Source organism: Molossus molossus, unplaced genomic scaffold, assembly GCF_014108415.1.
Source record: "Molossus molossus isolate mMolMol1 unplaced genomic scaffold, mMolMol1.p scaffold_m16_p_23, whole genome shotgun sequence".
Classification (NCBI taxonomy): domain Eukaryota; kingdom Metazoa; phylum Chordata; class Mammalia; order Chiroptera; family Molossidae; genus Molossus; species Molossus molossus.
In genome coordinates this window covers 1703530-1728820 of record NW_023425359.1, presented here as the reverse complement: position 1 = coordinate 1728820, position 25291 = coordinate 1703530, and the positions used below count along the sequence as shown (strand labels likewise).

General features: G+C 44.7%; 2 protein-coding genes and 1 pseudogene across 2 annotated transcripts in view; 1 reads left to right on the top strand and 2 right to left on the bottom strand.

Moving 5' to 3' along the window:
* Positions 1–23342, top strand: part of B3GALNT2 (beta-1,3-N-acetylgalactosaminyltransferase 2) — a 65182-nt gene extending 41840 nt beyond the window's left edge. The window contains exons 5-11 of the mRNA XM_036277750.1: positions 6494–6604; positions 10900–10978; positions 15592–15775; positions 18096–18221; positions 18799–18958; positions 19545–19601; positions 22005–23342. Of these exons, the coding sequence (XP_036133643.1) occupies positions 6494–6604; positions 10900–10978; positions 15592–15775; positions 18096–18221; positions 18799–18958; positions 19545–19601; positions 22005–22139 (852 nt within the window). The 3' untranslated portion in view covers positions 22140–23342. The remainder of the gene's footprint in view (positions 1–6493; positions 6605–10899; positions 10979–15591; positions 15776–18095; positions 18222–18798; positions 18959–19544; positions 19602–22004) is intronic.
* LOC118640724 lies at positions 14289–15014 on the bottom strand (annotated as a pseudogene).
* Positions 23343–23355: 13 nt separating the features above from the next.
* TBCE (tubulin folding cofactor E) overlaps positions 23356–25291 on the bottom strand; it is a 99901-nt gene continuing 97965 nt past the window's right edge. Inside the window, exons 16-17 of the mRNA XM_036277453.1 lie at positions 23692–23783; positions 23356–23551 (exon numbers count right to left, since the gene is read on the bottom strand). Coding sequence (XP_036133346.1) covers positions 23459–23551; positions 23692–23783 — 185 coding nt within the window. The 3' untranslated portion in view covers positions 23356–23458. The remainder of the gene's footprint in view (positions 23552–23691; positions 23784–25291) is intronic.

Genomic DNA, 25291 nt, shown 5'->3' with positions numbered 1-25291 from the left:
ATAGGCTGCCCCCTGCATGCCCCCCACCAGGGATGAGCCTGCAACCTCTTGGTGCATAGGATAATGCTGTGAGCCACACTTGACTGGGTTTCTACTGTGATTTTGATAATCATTTCCCTAAAGGTTAATAATGTTGAGCATCTTTTTGTGTACTTATTAGCCATCTGTATAACTAACTTGTTAGCCATTTTTCCATCTTTGGAAAAATGTCTCTTCAGATTCTGTACCTGTTTTTTAATCAGATTTTTTTGCTGTTGAGTTGTATGAGTTCTTTGTATATTTTGGATGTTAACCCCTCATCAGATATGTGATTTACAAATATTTTCTCCTGCTATTTAGATTGACATTTCATTTTGTTGGTTTTCTTTGCTGTGCAGAAGGAAGTCTTTTAGTTTGATGTTTATTTTTGCTTTTATTGCCTTTGCTTTTGGTGACAAATCCAAAATAATTGTTACCACAACCATATCTAGGAGAGTACTGCCTATGTTTTCTTTTTTCTTTTTTGGTTAGTCTTCACCTGAGAATTTTTTTTTTTTAATCCTCACCTGAGGACATTTTTCCATTTTTTGTTCAGATAGAGTGGGAAGGAGAGAGAAAGAGAGAGAAACATTGACATGAAAGGGACACATCGAGTGGCTGCCTCCCGCACAACCCAACCAGGGTCGGGGACAAACTGCAACCGAGGTACGTGCCCTTAGCGAGAACCAAACCCGGGTGTCTCTGGACCGCAGGCCAATGCTCCAACCGCTGAGCCAAACCGGCCAGGGCATTCACCTGAGAAAGTTTTGCCATTGATTTTTAGAGTGGAAGGGAGAGAGGGAAAGGAAGAGAAAGAGAGAAACATCGATGTGAGAGAGATGTTTCCTCCCACACAACCCCAACTGAGGCCGGGATAGAACCTGCAACCCCAGTATGTGCCCTTGACCAGGAATCAAACCCATGACTCTTTGGTCCTAGGGCCATGCTCTAACCACTGAGCAAACTGGATAGGACTCTTTTTTTGTTTGTTTGTTTGTTTGTTTGTTTTAATCCTCACCTGAGGATATTTTTTTCCATTATTTTTTAGAGGGAGTAGAAGGGAGGTAGTGGTAGAAGGGAGAGAAAGAGAAACACCCATATGAGAGAGACATATTGATTGGTTGCCTCCATTGGTTACCTCCTGAAGGCTTCCCGACTGGGGCTGGGAATTGAACCTCAACCCAGGTACAGCATGCTCTTGACCAGGAACCAAACCTGTGACCTTTCGGTGCAAGGGCCAACACTCTAACCACTAAGCCACACCTGCCAGGGCAGTGCCATACTGTGTTGTTGTTGTTTTTTATTGTTATTGTTTTATATATTTTTACTTATTTTTTAGATTGGAAGGATGAGGGGGAGAGAGAAACATCAATGAGAGAGAAACATCAATTGGCTGCCTCCTACACGCCCCACACTGGGGCTCAAGCCCACAACCTGAGCATGTGCCCTGACTGGGAATCAAACTGGGACCTCTCAGTCCATGGGACAATGCTCAATCCACTGAGCCACACTGGCCAGACAGTACCATACTGTTTTGATTGCTGTAGCTTTGTGATACAGTTTGAAATCAGGAAGCATGGTGCCTCTAGCTTATTCTTTCTCAAGATTGCTGTGGCTAATCGGGGTCTTTCGTGGTTCCATACAAAGTTCTAGATTGGCCCTGGCTGGTTTGGCTCAGCGGTTAGAGCGTTGGCCCACGAACCAGAGAGTCCCGGGTTTAGTTCCTGCTAAGGGCACATACCTCGGTTACAGTTTGTTCCTGGCCCAGGTTGGGGTTGTCTGGGTGACAAACAATTGATGTGTCTCTCTCATGTCATTTTTTTCTCTCTCTCTTCCCCCCATCTCTCCCTCCAGCTATGTCTAAAGATAAATGCAAAAAATGTCCTCAGGTAGGGATAAAATAAAATTAAATTAAAAATTTCAAGATTGTTGGTTCTATTTCTGTTGAAAATGACTTTGGAATTCTGATAGCCATTTCATTGAATCTGTAGATTGCTTTGAGTAGTATGGCCATTTTAACAGTATTCGTCTGATCCAGGAGTGTGAAATATCTTCCATTTCTTTATGTGTCTTCAGTTCCTCAGAGGGCAGGCTTAGTTTCTGAATGATAGGAGCATGCCTCTGACCTGGGTTTTCATGATAGCTTAACTGTTTCTCTCCCGACCAGCCTCGACTCTAGTGCCATTTTGTTATTGGGGTAACATTTCTAAAATTGCAAATATAACTGTCACTCTTGTGCTTGCAACTTTCAGTGCTTCCCACTGCCTTCTAGGTACAGGACAGACTTTCTTTTATAGCAGACAGCTGACCTTCAGCCTTCTTCCTGGCTCTCCCTTCCTCAGCCTTGTGCGTCGGTGATACTGAACTACTTAACATTTGTGATTATGCAGTGCTGTTCCAAGTCTGTGCCTTTTGATGTGCTGTTTTATCTCCCGCTTTTTTGACTCCAACTCCTTCAAGATTTAGCTCTCATCGTCATTTGAAATTCTGTCTGATCTTCCCAAGCAAAATAACTTTCCTTCGTTATTGAGACTATTAATGATATAGTATGATCATTTGGAGAAATGGACTGTTTCTTTTTCTTTTTTTCAATCTTCACATTGCCTACAACCTATTACACAGTAAACACTCAAAAGTTTAAATAGTGGCTCATGTCTGAAAGATTGACCCAAGATTTACTTAGTTGTATATTTATGTTTCGTTTTTAAACTGTTTGTTTGTTTGTTTGGCCCTGGCCAGGTACTCAGTTGGTTAGTGATATCCCATGCACCACAGTTGTGGGTTTGAGCCCTGCTCAGGGCACATGTGCTAGAATCAACCAATCAAGTCGATGTCTCTCTCTTACTCTCTCACCACCCTCTCTCCCTCCCTCCCTCTTTTCCCTTCTATCTATAAAAAAATCAAAATTTTTTTAAATAATAAAAAAATTATTTTTCCTGATTATAAAAATATGAAAACATATGAAAGTAATACATATTTGGTGTTGCAAACTTGACAAAAAAATAAAAAAGTTAAAAGAATATGATGTCATTCAACTATTTCCAACACGTTTGGTGTATTTCTTCCTAGTCATTTTTTTCCTTCTGTGTATATATCTGTTGCTGATTTATAGAATTGAGGTTTAACATCAAGTTCAATAGGAGTTTTGGCCACCCAGGGAAAGTATAGAAATAATCACCTATTTCAAAGATAGGAAAATGGAATCTTTTATTTCTTTTTTTCTTTATTGATTTGAGAGGGAGAGAGATACATCAATGAGAGAGAACATCAATTGGCCACCTCCTGCATGTCCCCCACTAGGGATCAGGCCACAACCTTGGGTATGTGCCCTGACCAGGAATTGAACTGGTGACCTCTTGGTGCATGGGTTGATGCTCAACTACTGAGCCATACAAGCCTGGCAGAAAAATGGAATCTTTTTTTTTGTTTATCCTAACCCGAGGACATTTTTGCATTTATCTTCAGATAGGGAGGAAGAGAGAAAGAGAAACATTGATGTGAGAGAGACACATTGAGTGGCTGCCACCTGCATGACCCCAACCAGGGCCGGGGACAGCTGCAACCAAGGCATGTGCCCTTAGTGGGAACCGAACCCAGGACTCTCTGGTCCACCGCAGACGGACACTCTAACCACTGAGCCAAACCGGCCAGGGCGGAAAATGGAATCTTATAAAGGGGAGTTCACTTTGTGTTCCCACTGGTGGTGATAAAGCTGTATTTTGCTGAGCAGAGAAACTGTGCTGTATATATTATTGCTAATCCTCAAATAGCCTGTGAGGTAGGTAGGTATTTTCTCGATTTTAAAGGTTAGGAAAAAATGGCACAAAGTGTGTCTGCAGGATCTGCCCTGAGGATGGAATGTCCCTAGGGCTCCACCAGGTCAGTTAGGAGTGTCCCAGATACTGGAGATGAAGGCACATTAGCTGCATGTAAAGTGACAGACTGCCTGAGGAAACCAGACTCTTACGGTGTTTTTATCTTTTCCAGTAGAGTTTTATTGCTTAGAAACAACCTACAAACCGCTGGCCTAGCTTATTGGGCAAATTTGATTTTGTATTGTTTCCTTAATATGCTGTAAAGTACTTATCTCTTAATTTTTATTTTTTAATCCTCACCTGAGGATATTTTTCCATTGATTTTCAAAGAGAGTGGGAGGGAGGGAGAGAGAGAGAAACATCAATGAGAGAGACACACATCAGTTGGCTGCCTCCTGCACAACCCCACCGGGGCCAAACCTCAACCAAGGTACGTGCCCTTGACTGGAATTCAACCTGAGACTCTTTGGTTTGCAGGCCGACGCTCTAACTGCTGAGCCAAACCGGCCAGAGCTTCTCTCTTAATTCTAATGCATGAAAAAATTTTAGACTATTAAAGCTGTATTTTTTACTTTATGCTCAACAGTAGAATTGGTTCTGATTGACTTGCAGTTCATTACTAAGCACATATTTCTGAGTGTCACTTATATGTCAGGCCACCTGGGTGCGTGCTGGGGACGCAGTGGTTGACAAGGAGGCACGATCCCTGCGTCACCGCCCTGGCGTCACCGTCCAGTGAGTGTGGTCAGTCTGACAGTAGAAAGACGGAAGGAAGTAGGAGAGTGCGAAGCGGACGGAGGAAATCAGGTCGATGTTAGAGGGGGAGCTGGCTGCCCGCTTCCCTCTGAGGAGAAAGCCGCCTGCAGAGGTGGTGTGGAGCTCACCCCAGCCAGCCGAGGAGCCAGGTGGGCACAGGCCCTGGAATCGGAGACCACAGAGACATGAGAAGACAGTAGAATTTAAATGTACATTAAACTTCGGGGGGGGGGGCATAACTTTCTAAACTCAGCCTTTAATAGTAAATAATCACAAAGGAAAAGCTTGTCAGATTAAATAAGAAAATGTATGGACCTTTGAATTGAATTTTTTAAAAATGGCAAACAATTCTGAATAATATTTTTAGTATATAAAATATATACAAAGTTATCTATTAAAAGCTCATACAGATTGCCCAGGCAGGTTTGGCTCAGCGGTTAGAGTTGGAGCAGGTTAGAGTTGAGGGTTCGACCCCCAGCCCCTGTCAGGTCATGCAGGAGGCAGCCAGTTGATGTGTCTGTCTCACATCAGTGTTTCTCTCTCTCTCTCCCTGGCTCCTTCTCTAACCCCTTCCCTCCAACTCTATCTAAAAAAAATCAATGACGGGCCCTGGCTGGATTGGCTCAGCGGTAGAGCGTTGGCCCATGGACCAATGAGTCGCAGGTTCGATTCTGGTCAAGGGCACATACCTCAGTTGCAGTTCGTCCCTGGTCCTGGTCAGGGTCGTGCAGGAGGCAACCAGTTGATGTGTCCCTCTCACATCGATATTTATTTCTCTCTCTCCCTTTCTTTCCCTCTCTCTCCCTCCCACTCTATCTGAAGATAAAAAGAAAAATGTCCTCAGGTGAAAATTTGTTTTTATCCTCACCCCAGGACATTTTTTCCATTTTTTTGTTCAGATAGAGTGGGAGGGAGAGAGAGGAAGAGAAAGAGAGAAACATCGACGTGAAAGGGACACATCAAGTGGCTGCCTCCTGCACGACCCAACCAGGGCTGGGGACAAACTGCAACCGAGGTACGTGCCCTTAGTGGTAACTGAACCCGGGTCTCTCTGGACCAGACCGCAGGCCGATGCTCCAAACGCTGAGCCAAACTGGCCCTCAGGTGAAAATTTAAAAAAAAAAAATCAATGCAGGAAGATCCTCAGATTGAGGATTTAAAAGCGTTCACAGAGTAGCATCAAATTCAGCAGCTAAATGTCAAAGAAGCATGACAAAGCAGTGCCCAGAAAAGGCTATATGATTCCATATACATTACTAGAAATCCAAAGAAACAATTAAATGAGGAATCATTTTTTAATGTAACAAATTAGGTTAACCTTACTTTCTTTTACTAATATCCCATACTGGCATTTTCATAAATTGCTAATGACTCTATAAATTAGTATGACTTGCTTTAGAAAAGCGGTTTGGCATTGTGTACCAAAATCCATATAAAATGTCTGTTTGTTATCCCAGTAATTTCACTTCTGGGAATTTGTTTTAAATAAAAAACAAATCATTAGGGTAAAATAAAGATATTGACACCAAAGCATGCCTCACATGAGTTTAGTAGATACTTGGTTGCACCCAAATGTCTGGCTGGTGCAGAGGAATGCTGGCGAGTCGCCGCCTCTGCACGGTTCCCTCGTGAAGAGGGTGGTAGCGACAGCGCAGCACCTGGAGGGCGCCCTGACGGGCAGACAGTGCAGGCAGAGGGTCTGTGCGCCTCCTGATTGTCCTTTAGATGTGTGTTTGAAAAACTAGACTGAAGGGTATACCAAAATGTTAACAATGGTGTGTTAGTTATGGGATAAAAATTTTAACCGATGTGTCTTAGGAAAAATAAATTGTTCTTTAAAAACTTAGTGAAAACCTAAAGGACAGCAATAAAGAAATGACTCACCTTTTTATCTTTCACAAAAGAGCTTTGAAGGTACAATCGTGTGGGAGAGCCAAGACCTCCAAGGCCTTGTGTCCCGGAATCTCCACAGGGTGGCAGTGAATGATGGAGGAGGGGTCCTCAGAGTCGTCGCAGTAAGTCATTCTTGTTTTTAAGGTGGTTTAGCGTTTTTTAATACATAGAACTTTTTTTTTTTTTTTATCCTCACCCAAGGACATTTGTATTTGTTTTTGTTTTTGTTTTTTGTTCAGATAGAGTGGGAGGGAGGGGGAGAGAGAGAGAAACATTGACGTGAAAGGGACACATTGAGTGGCTGCCACCCGCACCACCCAACCAGGGCCGGGGACAAACTGCAACCGAGGCACATGCCCTTAGCGGTAACCAAACCCGGGTCTCTCTGGACCGCAGGCCGACGCTCTAACCACTGAGCCAACCTGGCCAGGGCCATAGAAGTGTTTTTAAATGTATTTTTACACCAACCCAGACAATATGGAATAATCAGTTTTGTGTGATTTAGAATATGTGTAGTACAAAATGTTGTGTAGTCACTATAATAAAGATTAAAAACTCAAATATTCTATGATTTTGTAGCTCCACTATTAGTAAATACAGGGTGGGGCAAAAGTAGGTTTACAGTTATGAGTCTGCAAAACACAAGAATTTATTCTTGTACTATTATGTATTATTTTCCATATGAACAACTGTAAACCTACCTTTGCCCCACCCTGTAGAGTTTTGCCTTAAGATTGGTGCATTTTAAGTGTGATATTTTATTTCTCTGTAGTATTTAACATCAAGAACACTTGCTTAATAGAATTCAGAATATTCATTGACTCACCTTGATAGGAGGATGTTAATTAAAATACTATAGATGAACCCCCTGGCGATGGGCAAGGAGACGCTTGTTTGGTGGTGTTGCCCTTATATCAGTCAGGCAGGCGACACAGACGCACAGTCCTTAGCTCCTTAGCTCGTCCTAACTTGATGCCTGTGTCGGTGGCCAGAGCTGTGTCATGCCTGGGGCACATTTAAAAAATAAATACATAGCCCTGGCCAGTCTGTCTCAGTGGTTAGAGCATCGGCCCATGGACCGGTGAGTCTGGGGTTCAATTCCGGTCAAGGGCACATACCTCGGTTGCAGTTAGTCCTCGGCCCTGGTCAGATCGTGTGGAGGCAGCCAGTCAGTTTGTTTCTCTCACATCAATGCTTCTCTCTCTCCCCTCTCCCTCTCCCTACCTCCTACTCTATCTGATGATAAACATAAAAATGTCCTCTGGTGAGGATTAAAAATAAATAAATAAATACTATATTGCCCGGCCAATGTGACTCAGAGGATTGAGTGTTGTCCCATGGACTAAGAGGTCTGTTTTGATTCCTGGTCAGGGCACATGCCCGGGTTGCAGGCTCAATTCCCAGTAGGGGGCTTACAGGAGGCAGGCTATCAATGTATCTATCTCACATCGATGTTTCTATCTCTCGCTTCTTTTTTCTCTAAAAAATCAATAAAAACATAATTAATTAATTTATTTTTATCCTCACCGGAGGACATTTTTGCATTCATCTTCAGATGGAGCAGGAGGGAAAGGGGGGGTAAGAGAGAGAGAAACATCAATGTGAGGGGGACACACAACCCCAACCGGAACAGGGACAATCTGCATCCGTGGCATGTACCCTTAGCAGGAACCAAACCCAGGACTCTGGTCTGCAGGTCCATGCTCTAACCACTGAGCAAAACCGGCCAGGGCAATAAAAACATATTTTAAAAATAAAAAATAAATACTGTACCCTTGGCCAGTTTGACTCAGAGATTAGAGCATCGGCACACAGACCAAAGGGTAGAGGGTTCAATTCTGGTCAAGGGCACATGCCTGGGTTGCAGATTCAATCCCTAACCCTGGTCCAGGTTGTGCAGGAGGCAACTAATCAATGTGTTTCTCTCATCAGTGTTTTTCTCTCTCTCTAAAATGAATAAAAACATTTAAAAATAAATAAATGAATACTATAGATGAAAGTATTGAAAATAAGATTGAGTTCGCGCTTGCCAGTTTGGTCAGCAGTAGAGCGTCAGCCCATGGACCAGGGCAGGTGCCTCGGTTGTGGTTCAGTTCCTAGCCCTGGTCAGGGTCATGCAGGAGGCCACCAATCAATGTGTCCCTCTCACAACAATGTTTATCCCCTCCCCCCACTCTATCTGAAGATAAAAACGTAAAAAAGTATCCTTGGGTGAGGATTTAAAAAAAAGACTGAGGTTTCACTTTCACTTATAATGCTGGTATTTCTGCCTCATATTTTTCATTTATTCAGATTTGTTTCCAATTTAAAACAGTTTGACAGGTAAATGTCTCAGTAAACGAATGTAGGACAATAAAGAATGTATGTAACAAATTGATAACTGAGCAAGGAAATGTAATTTAGATTATAAAATCTTGCTTTAATAAAAATTTCTTAAACAGCAGAAAAACATGAGGTATAGACAAACTTAAAATGAGGAGCTCTGTGTGGGGGGTGTCTGTGGTGGGGTCATAGATAGTCCCATTCTCCACAGTGCTCTGACCTAATGACCAGAAAAGCACTTGCATTTCAGTTCACGAGCTTAGTATATGTTCATGAAATATTAACCTTATTCACATTAATTAATTCCTGGATTTGAAACGAGTATCATGTGGGATGTTACCACCCATTCAGAAAACTTGTACTGCACACCACTTGTAAGCCAGGCACAGAAGTGGCAAAATAGGCACATTACTGGCCCCTGGTGGGACTTAAACTCCCATGAAGAAGAAAGACATTAACCAAATAGATCCACAAATTTAGCCTTTTAAATAAACAAAAGTCCGGTAACCTAGTAGCCTACTCTAGCAAACCCCATGTGCACACACAGGTTTTCATCGTAAATGTATTGAGCTGAACATTCTCCTAAGTCTTGCTCCCTTGCCAGCAAGTGATAATGTTAGAAAAATTTAAAAACCAAAAACTAAAAATGTGACCTTTTAGATAGAAGTTAATAAACAGACAGTACTACAGGTATCAACTTCTGAATAAGCCAAAACAATGTAGTGTATACAATAAAAAAGTAAAGAGCATGCAACCTTTTATGGAACTGCAAAGTTGGAATCTATAGCATTCACTTGCCATTTCCTCCACATTCAGCTACAAACCATTTTTTTTTTTTTGATTGATTGATTTTGGAGAGGAAGGGAGAGGGAGAGAGAGATGGAAACAACCATGAGAGAGAACATCGGACTGGCCGCCTCCCGCATGCCCCCACTGGGGATCGAGCCCACGACCTGGGCATGTGCCCTGACCAGGAATCAAACTGGCGACCTCTTGGGGCAGGGTCAACGCTCAACCACTGAGCCACACCGGCCGGCCTACAAACCATATTTTAAATTAAATGACAAGTTATCGCAATCGCCTCAGGACACTGCTAGCCTCGGAACATTGCTTTGTACAGTACAGCTCGCCGAAAGGTCTGTCCAAAGGGGCAGAGGAAGAGCCGGACAGTCGCCCTGGGTAGGTGAGTGCGGAAGTGCCATGAGCAGGCTGCAGCAGCCGGCGGCCCGGCGGCCCCTCGCCACACACAGCTGCATCAGCGCACGCTGAGCAAGGCATTGCGGAGATCTCTAGCAATGAAAGAGCCTCCGGTGCCGAGAGGCAGACAGCACTGCCGTGGGCTGTTGGCGCAGTAGTCTCGAGGCACCTTCACAGCATCAGAAATCATGTTTAGAGGGGTTTTCTTTGCACGGTACCTGACTTGGAACTGTGCCTGGATGTATTTGCACTCGTGATAATTTTCAATCTCCAAAATATGAAAAGGGATCATAATTTTTTTTTAAGTGATGGGATTTACGATGCAAAATAAAATTGGATTTTGTACTATTACTGTAGCAAGTTCAAGAATATATGATTCTAGCCCTGGCCGGTTTGGCTCAGTGGTTAGAGCGTCAGCCCGCGGACCAGAGAGTCCCAGGTTCGGTTCCCACTAAGGGCACGTAACTCGGTTACAGTTTGTCCCCGGCCCTGGTTGGGGTTGTGTGGGTGGCAACCAGTCGATGTGTTCCTCTCACATTGATGTTTCTCTCTCTTTCTTCCTTCCTCTCTCCCTCTTGCTCTATCTGAAGATAAATGCAAAAATGTCCTCAGGTGAGGATAAAAAATAATAATAATAAAAAGAATATATGATTCTGTGTAAATTGGAATTCTGAACACTGTATGGACTGCTGCATGTACCTGATGTGTGACTTTGTAACAAGATAACAAAAACAAGAGGACAGTGATGTCACCCTGATCATACAAATCTAGTGCGCCAGCAGCTTGGGCAGATTTAGCCGCTGTGGAGTCGTATTATAATTCTGCCGATCAGTTTTAATATACAGGAAGTGTATGTCTGTGATGAAACATTGAGCACTTGCGTTCTTGTTTCTTTCAGGCTGGGGAGGGTGCATTGCCTCATGAATTCATGGAAGGCGTGGAGGGAGTTGCTGGTGGTTTTATTTATACTATTCAGGGTAAGTTGGCTGGTTGAAAGTTGAAAAACGTACTGAATTTCATGCACCTACTCTTCTTTATACTTGGACATAAAAGGTGATCTATTTTTTGTTATTAAAAAATAGTTTTATCAATATATCATGCACATACCACATAATTTATCCTTGTAAAGTGTTTAATTCCGTGGTTTTTAGTATATTGAGTACTGTAGCCATTTCCACTAATTCCAGACCGTTCCCATCTCTCCAAGAAGAACCCAAGACCCACTCACAGTCACTCCTCATTCTCCCTTCCCTCCAGCCCCAGACAGCCACTCATCTGCTTACGGACCTTATGTGTATAGATTCATTTCTGCATTCTCTATTCTGGTGATCTGTATGTCTGTCCTTACACTAGAACTATAGTATTGGTTATGTAGCTTTGTAGTAATATTTGAAATCGGGAAGTGTGGGTCCTCCAACCCTATTCTTTTTCCAGGTAGTTTTGGCTATTCTGGGTCCCTTGCATTTCCATATGAATTTTAGGGTCAGCTTGTCAATTTCTGCAAAAAAGCCAGCTGGAATTTTGGAAAGGGTTTTATTCAGTGTGTAGATTGTTTTAGTTTCTGGTCCATTAACATGGGATGTCTTTCCATTTATTTAGGTCTTACTACATTTCATGTTTTGTGGTTTTCAGAGTACAAGTCTTACACGTCTTTTGTTTTATTTATTCTTAAATACTTATTCTTTTGATGCTATTGTAAGTGGAATTTTAAAATTTTTTATTTCCAGATTGGTGTGTGTGTGTGTATGTGTGTATGTGTGGTATGTGCCCCTAGCGGGAACCGAACCTGGGACTTTCTGGTCTGTATGTCTACGCTCAACTGCTGAGCCAAATTGGCCAGGGCTCCAGATTGTTTTTTGATAATGTATTCACTTGGTTTTTGTATATCAGCCTGGCATGCTGCAACCTTATGGAACTCATTTATTAGTTCATAGTTTTGTTGGTACTTTAGGAAAATGCCTTTTAAACAATAGTGAAATAACTCAGGTTTTAAACTAAAGAAATTAAAATAAATAGATTGTCTTTGGGTACTGGATATATCTGGAAATCTGAGTAGAAATTAATTTTTTTTTAATCTGCCGATCAAAGGGCCATTCAGAAGAATCACGTGATACACAAATTCTTAAATTTTGTGGGGCATTAGCATCTCTGGCAGGGCCCTACCTCGAGCAACAGAGTTAAAATCTTCAGGATTGGAGCTCAGATGTTTATATTGTAACTAGCTCCCTAGATGGATTTGATGCTCCAAACTTTGAGAGGCTGTGACCATCTGATTCTTTTAAACAACATCTGGACAGATCATCAGAACGAACACACCTCGATGCCTTACTTCCTGCTCCTATCTTTCAGACAGGAATATAAAGCCAAAAGTGGAATTTGTTCATCGAAAAGGCCTGCATTTAATTTCTGCTCCAATTTTATAACACTTTCACTTTCCTCTAAGAGTTAAATAGTATATATTTATCCTTCTCTCTAAGTAAAAGTGAAAGGATGTTACAGTAGAATATAAGAGTTGAAAAGACTTAGGCCTGTGTTTCTCAAGCGGTAGTCTGTGGTCCACCTGTATCAGAGTTGCAGGAAGGCACACGTTAAAAACGCAGATTGGGCCCTGGCCAGGTAGCTCAGTTGGTTCCAACATTGTTCTGATATGCCAAGGTTGCAGGTTCAGTCCCTGGTCAGGGCACATACAAGAAGCAATCAATGAATGCATAAATAAGTGGAACAAAAATCAATGTCTGTCACCCTGGCCGGTTTGGCTCAGTGGTTAGAGCGTCAGCCTGTGGTCCAGAGAGACCCAGGTTCGATTTCCGCTAAGGGCACGTACCTAGTTTGCAGTTTGTGCCCGGCCCTGGTTGGTCGTGCAGGTGGCAGCCACTTGACGTGTCCCTTTCACGTCGATGTTTTTCTCCCTTTCTCTCTCTCTTCCTCTCTTTCCCTCTCCCACTCTATCTGAACAAAAAAATGGAAACATGTCCTCGGGTGAGGATTAAAAAAAAAAAATCAATGTCTGTCTCTCTCTTCCGCCTTCTCTCCCCCCCCCCCCACTCCCCCTCTCCTCCCACCTTCTATCTAAAATTTAAAAAAAAATTTTCTTTAATGCAGATTGCTGGGCCCCACCCCAGACCTGTGGTATTCTTTAGACTTAGGGCCTGGAAATAAGTATTTCTAAAAGCATTCCTGGGAACCAGTTCTCCTTTTACAGGTGAAAAAACCGAGGCCCAGAGACTTGTAAGTTGCCTAGTATCTCACCAATAGTGGCAGAGGCAGAAATCAAGTTCTCATAGGTCTTTAGACTCATGCTCAGTGTCTCCACTTGCACTGAAAAAGTGGAGGGCTAAGTTACTTTTTAGCTTTCTTCCCCACCCCTCAGCCACTCACTATTTTTTTTTTTTTTTTTCAGAAATTTTCTCTAATTTGATTAAGACATTTTAGAGAACCCTGCCCTAGTAGAAGAATTGCTGCCTTGATTAAATCCATGGGGTCTGAAGGCAGCCCCTGCAAACATGACAAATGAGTCATTAACTTGTGAGGTGGTAAATAGCTTTCTATGCCCTTAGTGACCATTTTTATTATGAAATACATAAATACGAATAAAAGAGGGAATGCTGTAAGAAATGCCTATGTGTGGCCCATCTGGGTGAGCATCATCCCTCGCACCAACAGGTCACAGGTTCGATGACTGGTCAGGGCACATGCACAGGTTTGGGGCTCGATTCCCAGTGGGGGGGCTTGCAGGAGGCGGCCAACTGATGTTTCACTCATCAGTGTTTCTCTCCCTCTCCCTTCTCTCTAAAAAAATAATAGGTAAAAACATTTTTAAAGAAATTCCCATGTACTTATTGCTCAGAATTAACAATATTTACCTTTTATCATGTTTGCTTCTTTTTAAGTAAATATAGCATTATACGTACAGTTGAAGCCCCTCCGTCCCCGTTGTCCCAGCCCTGCTCCCCTCCCTTCCCCCGAGAGTGCCACTGGCCTGAGTCGTGTGTACCCTTCCATGCTTGTTCCTCACTTTCTACTGCGCGTGTGCATGTCTTTAAGTAAAATATAGTATCTGGTATCATATTGTACACATCCGTTAGCAACATATTTTTCTCAGCATTATTTTTCAGTGCCATTGCTCTCAACATGCAAGATCAGGTCAATGTTTAAACTGCTGTGTTTCACTGTGTGATATGCCACAATGTAGCCCTTCTTCTGTTGGTCCATCGACATTTAGGTTGGTTCTGTTTTTTCACTGTTTATTTTTTTTTATTATTTTTTTAATACTGATTCCAATCACCATTACAACTGAGAAATCTGTAAGCTGTATCGTGAGCTGCAACCCCCACCCACCACCAGAACGTGCCCTGTAACACACAGTGATTCTAAGAAACAACCTCAGTGCCGCATCAGTAGGGTCTCCAAATCTCCCAAGAGGACTATTTTTCTTTATGTTTTCTTCCTTCAAGTCTTTTGTCATATCTGTGTGAACAAATCCTGGTGCAACTACGTTCACTCTAATTTTCCTTCTTGCTACTTCCTTAGCAAGAGCACGTGAAAATCCAACCAATCTTCCTTTGCTGGTACTGTACACGGACTGGCCAGCGTTACCTTTTAAACCAATAATACTTCCTGCGTTAACAATAGACCCTCTCTGTTGTTGAATCATAGTTTTCATGGCAGCTTTGCAGCATGGAACCCAAAAGGTTAGTATGAAGCTGAGATACCATATCTTCAGTTTTTGTTCTTACTAAAAGGCTATCCCTGCTAATTCCAGCTGCATTTACTAAGAAGTTAACAGGACCTAGATAATTTCTCCATCTCTTCAAATGTTTTTTGAACATCATGTTCTTTGGCAGCATCACAGCTAAATGCCAGATGACCACTGTCAAGGTCAGCAGCAGCAGCTTTGGCCATTTCCAGATTTCTGGCGATGATGGCCAGTCGGTAGCCTTTCTGGACCATTAACTGTGCCACTGCCCTGCCGATGCCCCAGGAGCCTCCAAATACAGCACAGACTTTGTTCATCTTGGACTAGGTAGTCACAAGAGAAAGGAGGGCTAAGAGGACCAGCCCCTTTTCAGATTTACAATTTTTATACCACTGCCGCTCAAAAAAAGAAAAAAGCCCAACCGCCACATGAGAAAGCACCCTCTTGCGCCTCCTCCTGCCGCCAGACGCATCCAGGAGGCCAAGCAGAGGCACTAAGAACAGGCGTCAGCGCGCAGGGCTCCCAGGCACCGCGCCCAAAGGGCGCCCTGCGGGAATGAGACAGCATGGCCAAGGACGGGCCGCCTGTTTTTCCACTGTTTATACGCAGTGCTGCCATGAATATCCTTGTGATCACGTAAAGTAAGGTCTGCGGTGGACTTACTGAGTCGTACAGTGGTACATCCTCAGCCCAACTAGATACTGCCAAATTGCCCTCCAAAGCAAGTGTGTCCCTCTCTCCTGAGAGTTCCCGTTTCCCCTGCCTCCAAGTTCCCTCCAACTGTACTCCTGTTAGTGACGTTGGGAACAGAGTTTTAGTGTACATCGTGGTATCAGTTCTTGCTCCTGTGTTTGCAGTAGCATTTTTCTCCAGCTTTCAACTTTTCTTTTTTAGAAGGTGATGCTCTTGTACAGAACCTTCATTCTCGCCCACAAAGAAGTATTGATCATATAAGAAATCTCCACGAGGAAGATGCCTTACTGAAGGAGGAGAGCAGCGTCCATGATGATATTGTTTTTGTGGATGTCGTTGACACGTATAGAAATGTTCCTGCAAAGTTGTTGAACTTCTATAAATGGTAGGTTGTAAAAATGTTGGGTAGGTAGAATTTGTTTTAGTGTTCTTTTTTTTTAAATCCTTACCCAAGGATGTTTTACTGATTTGAGAGAGAGAGGAAGGGGAGGGAGCGAAAGAGAGAAACATCAATGTGAGATAGAAAAACATCAATTGATTGGTTGCCTCCCATACACACCCTGACCAGGGATCCAACTCTCAACCTAGGTATGTGTCCTGACCTCAGCCTTTTGGTGCACAGAGCAATGCTTCATCCAACTGAGCCATCTATCAAACACAAACAGGCAGCCCAACTGGTGTGTCTCAGTGGATTGAGCTTTGGCCCATGGACTGAGAGGTCCCGGTTCAATTCCTAGTCAGGGCACATGCCCGGGTTTCAGGCTCCGTCCCCAGTAGGGGGCATGCGAGGGGCAGCCAATAGGTGTTTCTGTCTCACATGGATGTGTGTCTCTCCTTCTCTCTCAAAACAGCAACAAAAACAAAAACACACAAAAGCAGGCAAGAAGTGATTTCCCTTCCGGTTAGTCCCTGCTTTGCGTCGTTGCCACGGCTGTCTCAGGCCAGCATCAGATGGGAATCAGTGCCTTCGGAAGTGGCCCATTTTCATACCTGTCCACCTAAGTCCCCAGTTACAGTCACTCACACCCAGGTTACTGCTCTGAATTCTGTTAAAGTGAACATCTACATTATATTTCCATTCTCTACTCCGCCCATTTAAAATGACTTGCCCTAACTTTTATATAAAATAAAATTCAATAATTCTCAGCCTGTCATATTTATACTTTCCTGAGCCTTCAGTATGTCTTGGGTCTTAGTTGTAATTCCTACCTTTATAGTAATAATAGCAACAATAATAGTAACTGTTATCCATGTAGTTGTTAATGTTCAGCCCCTTCATATTGTCTACCCGGACTGTAGGACTAAACCCTAACTGTATCTCTATCTAGAACAAGTCTGTCGAGTGTATTCACTTCTTTTCTTTTCATTTAAAACTCTTATCAGTGGTCCTGGCCAGGTTGGCTTAGCAGTTAGAGCATCAGCCTGTGGACTGAAGAGTCAAGGGTTCAATCCCAGTCAGGGGTGTGCCATGCCTGGGTTGCAAGTTTCCCCAGCCCTGACCTGGGCTGTGCGGGAGGCAACTAAGATCTCTCCTTCCTTCCCTCACCCGAGGATATTTTTACATTAATGTTCAGATAGAGCTGGAAGGACAGAGAGGAAGAGAGAGAGAGAAACATCGATGTGAGAGAGACATCGATTGGTTGCCACTGCACAACTCCAACCCAACCCCAACCGGGGCTGGGACGAACCACAACCAAGGTACATGCCCTTAGCCAGAATTGAACCCGGGACTCTTCGGTCCGCAGGCGATGCCCTTACCGCTGAGCCACACCGGCCAGGGCCAGACTCTGGTTCTTAACACAGATGTACAGGGATTGGCACTGTGAAACGAAGACATCAATTTTGTCTCTAGTTGCCACTACATATTTTTTTATGTCTAGATAAATGAAATCCACCCCGACCCTCACCCCATGCCTTCCCAAAAGGTCACTGAGAAGAGTTTGTTTGCTGGAAATAAGTTCCAAGGGAGAATGTGTTTTAGTGTTGTAACTTATTTTTTTTAACTAAAATAGCTGAATATATGTAAATAGCAGCATATTGTTGCTGCTTGTCTAACAGTGTTGTATGTGAGGGACCAGGCATGACACTCGTCCCCTCTTCCTGGGCCTGTCTTACTAAGAGCACCGGGGCAAGGTTCGGATGTTGGACAGATTCGGTGGTCTGACCGGCTTGAGCAGTCCCCGGGAAGCATCTGTTTCATTTAAGCCAGATGCTTTTTGATTGTGTTCTCTTATTTTTTTAATCCTTTCTCCATTTTTGTTCAGATAGAGTCAGGGTTGGGGGGGTCAACATCAATGCGAGAGAGCCTCATCGACTGGTTGCCTCCCGCACGACCCCGACCAGGGACAGGGACAAACTGCTACCGAGGTACATGCGCTTGACCAGAATTGAACTTGGGACTCATTGGTCCGCAGGCTGGTGCTCTAACTGCCAAGCCGAACCAGCCAGGGCGGATCGTGTTCTGTTTACTTTGCACCTTTTCAAATGGGCTCGTGCTTTGCATTCCGGGCAGTGAGTGTCAAGTGAGGGCTGCAGCCGGCGCCGCAGTTCCTGTTGGAGCGAACATTCTCCACACCGCAGGGATGAGAACTGCAGAGGACGCGGGGGAGGGGCAGCTCGGATGCACCGAGAGCAGTGGGCACGGCAGAGTTGCTTTCTTTCCTTATATGGATGCACGGACTTCATGTGCCCTTTTTTGCCAACAGGACTGTGGAAACAACCAGCTTTGATTTATTGCTAAAGACAGATGACGACTGTTACATAGACTTAGAAGCTGTATTTAATAGAATTGCCCACAAGAACCTGGATGGACCCAATTTTTGGTGGGGAAAGTAAGTTAAACGTTGTTAGCCCATTGGCATTTATGTACTTGATCAAAGGTAATTAATTTAGAATGAAATATACCTCTTCATTTTTCATAAGAAAAATGTGGTTGAGATAGGAAATGTCCCTATTAGGCTCCTGGGTTACTATATTTTATTAATCTATGATTAGAGGGATAAAACGTTAAAATGAAAAACCTTAAGCTAATGTGATGAAGGCAGGACAGTGACCGGCTCACCTTTCACGGCCTCCAAATAAGTGGTGCTCAGATCAGCAGCTACTGTGTTACACATGGAGTGACTGTCACATTTCTGAAACTTCATTCTTCAGGAATACAGTATTAGTGAATTCTTTAAGCATATACAGCATGATCTGGTATTTTCCATTCAGAAACTCTACAAATGCAACTTTGAGAGAATTTAGATATATTGGTCTTTTATATAAAATACCCTAGATAAATAATTCCTTTCTCAGACTAAAAAAAAATTCTCATTCTTCTTTCCTTTAGTAACATTTGAGTCAAGCATAACAGTGGTAGGCTGTGTGTCAGGCCACACGAAGAAGCCAGTTTATTCTAAATCTCAGTTTCAGGTTGAACTGGGCGGTGGATCGGACGGGAAAGTGGCAGGAGCTGGAGTACCCCAGCCCTGCTTACCCGGCCTTCGCGTGCGGGTCCGGGTACGTGGTCTCCATGGACATCGTCCACTGGCTCGCCAGCAATGCAGGGAGGTTGAAGACTTATCAGGTGGGTAAAGATTTCTGACCTACGAGTGCACCCGTCAAACCTAGTCTCGCCCAGCCGGGTGCCCATCGCTGGAAGCAGGCCAGCTTGCCTGGGGAAAGAGCATTTCTTCTTTCTGTTTAGGAATCACTCAGGTTAGGGCACACTCCTGTCCCTCAAATTTGGGTCTAAGTTCTATTCCTGACCCTTTTCTGAGCTTGCTTTCAGCCTGTATTTACTAGTCCCTGGAGGAGTATAAAAATGTATGATCAGAAGGAAAACTATAAGCTGCTTCCTTTTTGGTGATACCAGCGACCGTGTCAGAGCACAGTGCCGCCAAATCACCAGGTCTAATGTGTGTGGTGCCATTAGTGCTGGAGCTTTAAGGTCCACGAGAAACAAGTGTCCCTTGTAAGATGTGCTGTCTTCATGTTAATGGCCACTGGCTCTGACTGCGTGGATCCGTGTCAGTACATGGCAGGGTTTTGTGTTAGATTACAAAACAAAGAGGCAGGAAGGTCGTTCACTGTCATTTGAATGGGTGTGGTACTGTCTTCACAGATGGCAGAGCATTCAACTTGTTCATGCCAACCTTGTGATATGTGTCTAGGGGGAAGACGTGAGCATGGGCATCTGGATGGCAGCCATCGGACCTAGAAGATACCAGGTGAGCAGGTCTGAGGGGCTGGCCTGAGCTGAGGAAGTGAGGGTCCATATTGAACCTTGGGCAGGAACAGCGAATTGAAGATCTTCTAGCATCGTTGCTGTGCTCTGGATTTCATTCACAATAATCCACCGGGTTCTCATACAATATTTTTCTGAGTTTAAAGCATAAAGAAATTTTTTGAATGGAAGTTCTGCCCACAAAGAATTAGGTTTTTTCGCCCTGGCCAGTTTGGCTCAGCGGTTGGAGCGTCGGCCTGCGGTACAGAGAGACCCGGGTTCGGTTCCCGCTAAGGGCATGGACCTCGGTTGCAGTTTGTCCCCGGCCCTGGTCGGTTGTGCAGGTGGCAGCCACTCGATGTGTCCCTTTCACATTGATGTTTCTCTCTCTCTCTCTGTTCCTCCCCCCCCCCCCCCCACTCTACCTGAACAAAAAATGGAAAAATGTCCTCGGGTGAGGATATAAAAAAAAAAAAAAAAAGAATTAGGTTTTTTGTTTGTTTGTTTTTTTATATATGCCCCTAGCGGGAACCCAACCTGGGACTCTCCGGTCCGCAGGCCAACACTCTAACCACTGAGCCAAACTGGCCAGGGCAAGAATTAGGTTTTTATCAGAAATTCTTTGCAGCTTTAAAACTTAAAACAATCAGCCCTGGCCCTGGCTGGTTTGGCTCAGCGGTTAGAGCGTCGGCCTGCGGTCCGGAGAGACACAGCTTCAGTTCCCGCTAAGGGCATGTACCTTGGTTGCAGTTTGTCCCCGGCCCTGGTTGGTCGTGCGGGTGGCAGCCACTTGATGTGTCCCTTTCACATTGATGTCTCTCTCGCTCCCACTCTATCTGAAGAAAAAAATGGAAAAATGCCCTCGGATGAGGATTAAAAAAAAACAAACTTAAAAGAATCAGCTTAGATAGTGTGGTGGTCTGACTGATGTGAATAGGTCGGATGCAGTGTGGTGAGGCATCTTGTGAAATACACTGATCACTGAGCTAGAGAAACAAGAACTGAGCCTGCACAGACCAGGCGTGGAAATAGAGCCGCACAGAGCAAGCAGAGCTGGCCTTCACCACGATGTCTGTTGATTTCTGGATTCTTGCTGCTTCCACTTTGGCCATAGGAGGTGCAGGAGACAGGAGACCTGCGTGGCGCCGGGGCCAGAGCAGTGCACCCCACTTCGGGGGACGGAAGTAAACCCATTCTACTTGTCCAGCTCTCTAGTCCCATTCCTGTCGCACTTTCAGTGCCGCCTCGGATGTGCTCCACGTCCGTCTGCTTTATTTCTGTACCCCACCACTCTGGTGTCTGCCGTCTGCAGGTCTGACTCGTGCTTTATGGTTTCTGCAGACTCGCTTATGGAGCTTGTTTCCTGGTGTGTTGAGAGGCTTTTTTGCTGTGACCTCATGTTCCTTGGGAACTGGGGTCTGAATCTGAAACGCTTTTCTACAGAGTATTTACATCTCTGCTGCCACCTAAGGGTATCACCATCCGGGAGCACTCGGTTTCTGCCGTGGGCTTGTGGGCTCCACAGAATAGGGGTCCAGCCGGATACCTACCTCAGTGCAGGCTCTGGTCACCCCTCCACCCAGCACCAAGGCTGAGACCCACATGCCTCCTCCATACAGTTCTTACTACCCGCCAGGCTCTGGCCGCTCGGGGGTCCTGGCTGGCTTTGGGACTCCCGGTCTGTCTCCTAGCCCTGGACAGTCTCAAGGCCTTTTAACCCAGTAGATGCTTCAAGGCTCAGGCCGATGCCTGCTCCTCGTAGCCTCCAGGTCCTTCTCCTTCAGGACCAGCTCAGCTCTACTTTACAAAGATGTCTGGGGCTGTAGCCCGCGTTCTCATGTTCTTTGCTTGAATGGGTTGCTCTGGGTCTCTGTTCGCTCTAGTGCTGGTGACAGGAGGGTCCTGGGGCTGTAAGTAGGCTGGTAGGCCCCTTCGAATCCTTCCTGCTTAGCACAACTTGCCTACATGAATTTCTCTGTGACCCTGAGCACGGTACCTCACTCTTAGTCCAGGTGCTCACCTGTGATTGTGAGGGTCACGTTAGATCACATGCATAAAGCACTTGGCACGACCCCTGGATACCGCAGCGGCCCATCGGCACCGCTGCCGTCTTCGCCCTGCTGTGCAGCCACTGGTTCTCTGACGGCGAGTGGGAGGTTCCCCCCGTGGTTTCCAAACCTCCCCTCCCTGCAGCTCCTCCTCACTGCCGGCGCGCACACAGCAGTCTCTGTGTTCCACGGCCACGGGCTCCCTGCACGTGGCGCTTTCCCCGCACCCCAAAAACCCCGAGTGGGTCCCCACACCGGGCTGTCTGCAGTGAGGCCAGCTTCCCTGGGAGGCCGCGTGTGAGCGGCGCCTTGTCCTCAGGCAGCAGATCAGCCCCAGCCAGCTCTCTGCTCCCCGACAGGACGGCCTGTGGCTGTGCGAGAAGGCCTGTGAGCCGGGGATGCTGTCTTCCCCTCAGCACTCGCCCCGGGAGCTGGCCGACGTCTGGAAGCTGAAGGAGCTGTGCGGCGACCCTTGTCAGTGTGGCGCGAGATGACCATCGGGAGGCGCTGTGCTGAGTGGAGAGCCGAGGAGAGCCGGGGGTCTGGCAGGGGGCGCCCGTCGGGAGGTCGGGGCGGGCACTCCTGGGACCGCCGGTATTAGCGTTTGCACAGAGCTTCCTTTTCTAAAGTCAACCCTGATGCTGTAGCATAAGAAAAATTTATTTATATATTGGAAGATTTGAAAAATACCAAATAGTTTATAAAAGAAACATTATTTCTAAATCCTGATGCATCATTTTTGGTTAAAAGTTGGCTTGTTCAGAAATCTTTAGTAACTGAGAGTTGGTATTTCAGCCTGGATTGCAGAATAGCTTCATATAGCATAATTAGGACAGTTAATGTGGGACAAAAACAACTCTCAGAAACGCCGTGTGATCACTGTGAGCAGTGGTCACTTATACCAAAGTCTGGGGTTTCTGAAAATACATTTTCTGTGGATGTCTGAATGAAGTGGGCAGCTTAGACTTGGAAAAAAACCAATTTAATTCTCAGTCCTGGACGTTGGTTTTAAAAATTAATTTATTATTCAGGGTCTAATGCAAGTTTTCTTTTGCCATTTCCCATGAGTCCTGAAAGTCACAGTTTACTACTCCTATTTAAAAAATGCTAAATTTTTGTGAGTATAAAAACAAATGCCTCTCAGGGTTTCAGGGCCATAAGGAAGGATATTTCTAAATAATTGACATTTTGAAAGAATTTTGCTTTCCTCCCATCTTTGCCTAATGTTGCCTAATAGCAGTGCATTTCAGTCAGAGCTGGGGATCTTTCAGAGAAGAATATAGGCTGAGCTTAGGTGTGACTGCGAGGGAAAGCATGCGGTCGGTTTCTCTAAGTGCTCTAGAAACAGTGCAATTGAGACGAGAAATCGTAGCATGTATATTGTACATAGTGGAGGATGTGCCCCCAAGTTTTAAGGGACTTTTCCCTAAATGACCAACCAAATCATTTTAGTAACATTTTAAACTAGAAGTATTAATAGAGAAGTCTATTAAAACTGGCCTTATGACATAACTGTGTTCAGATTTTATTAGACTAGCTAGGTTCTATTTAATATGGAGATCTTCACATAATAAAATGCAGTCATGAACTATAAATATGAAATAAAATCAGAAAATCATTAGTAGGTACAAAGCCTTTATTTTTATATACAAGCCTAGAAATGGTCTCTTCCTGAAGAAAAGTACAACCTTTTCTATACTTAGAGCAAGTTATAAAACCTTTCTTGTTTTGAGAATAGGATTGTTGTAATAAATCATTTCTCTCCGGTGAGTCACAACAAGCAGTCTGGTCTCTGAGTTTTATTAGTTGGCTGTCACCATCGCACTAGCAAACAGTCTCCATTTTCCACAGAATAAAACTGTAATGACTGTTGGTCATTTTCTAGTTCAATCTCTCTGCCCGGCATCTGAAATGAGAACAGAGGGTCGGGGTGATGAAGACCTCTGAAAAAGCGTGTTGTACGGACCCAGCCCAAACGGACCTAGGGCTCCCTTTAGAATCGGCTGCATGGAAACTCAGCAGCACGCCGCCCTGGGGGCAGCCTACCTTGGGGCTCTCGTAGGACAGCAGAAGGTCTGACACGGGCACTCTGAGAAGACGCGACAGCAGGCCTTTCACCTTCTGGACCGTCATGGAGTCTGTCGAAGAAAGACCACCAGTTCCCTCAGACGACAGGCACCTTCCAACTAGCGCACAGTACAAGGCCACGGCGCAGTGACACTGCCGCCGTCCTTCCACTGCCAGGCTACCCCAGTAAACGACAGGCACATGTCACAGGGACGGGCCACAGGCCCACAGCACCCACGCGAGGCCCTGGGAAACGGAGCGAGTTTTACACCCTTTCAGTGGTGGGCAGCGCGTCTCCGTAGTCCCAGAAACCAGCACTCGTGTTCTCTGCACAGAGGGACATGTGAGCAAATCCTTAACTTTTCTTTTTAAATCTTTGGATTACTTATCACTTAAAAGCCCACTGGCCTTAGTTTCTCTGTCAAGTGTGGGGTAAGCTGCCAGGTTCTTCCAGCCAATGGCTGGAAGTTGTTACAGTGTGTCACTGTGTCTGACACACCGACTGCCGGGCACGGGAGTTAACTCAGTGAGTAAACGCTTTGTTCAGAAAGCACAGCGGACTCTTCTCCAGAGATGAGCTGTGGTAAGTACTAGATGTTTCGGTGAGGAGTACAGTTTCTTCGAAGCTTTAGCTGGAGGTACAGCAGTAGTGTGGTGTTCCTGCAAATATCACATGGATTGAAATATTTTTTTATCGAAAATCATTTTTGTAAAAGCTGTCTGTGTTTTTATGCAACTTGTGATAATAAATGTTCTTTATTTTAGAAAAAAATGTCTTAAGTTTATGTATTGAACAGACAATAGGCATTTATCATTTTAATTAGCATAATTTGCTCAGATAGTCTTGTCCTTTGAGAAAATCTGGTAGGTGGACTGGGTTTGCTGTGCAGGGTTGGGTGGTGGTGGCCGGCCCCGTCCTGACCAGGCGGGAAACAAGGCCCTGCGACAGTTCTGATGAGTCTGCCCTGGCCGGTCCATACAAGTCAGTGGCAGTTTGCATGTAGTAATTCTAAATACTTTTAATATAAAAGTAACACATGATTATCTTATGCAGAATTGGGTAATTAGTTACCTTTCTGCCCCCATGACCAGTGTTAAAAGCTTGCTTACTTCCAAGCTTCCTCCCGTTACCCTGCTCGTGCGCAGCTCAGACCTCCCGAGGCTGCGCTTGGTGCTCCGTGCGATGGACCTGCGTCGCCGCCGGTGGCCGCCACACTGCACGGCGCAGCTCTAGGCCCGCTTCATTCTCTGGTGACACATGACACTGACGTGCGGTTCTACCAGGAACAGTCTGCTGTTTCCCGACACTGAAACTTTTTATTTTCACCACCACAAGTGCCCCAAGGTTGAATACTTGGTCAGAGCATATATGTATTTTTAATTTTTATACTAATTACCACCCAACTTTACAAAAACTTCATACTGATTTTTGATGCCAGCTCTACATATTAGTGTTTTTAATTTTTGCTAATCTGATTGGCAACAAAAAAAGTTTCAGTATTTTATATTTCTTTCTCTTTGCTCTTTAAAGGGTATTTATGTTAGTAGCTAGATATTTACAGCCTGTGGCATGAAAATT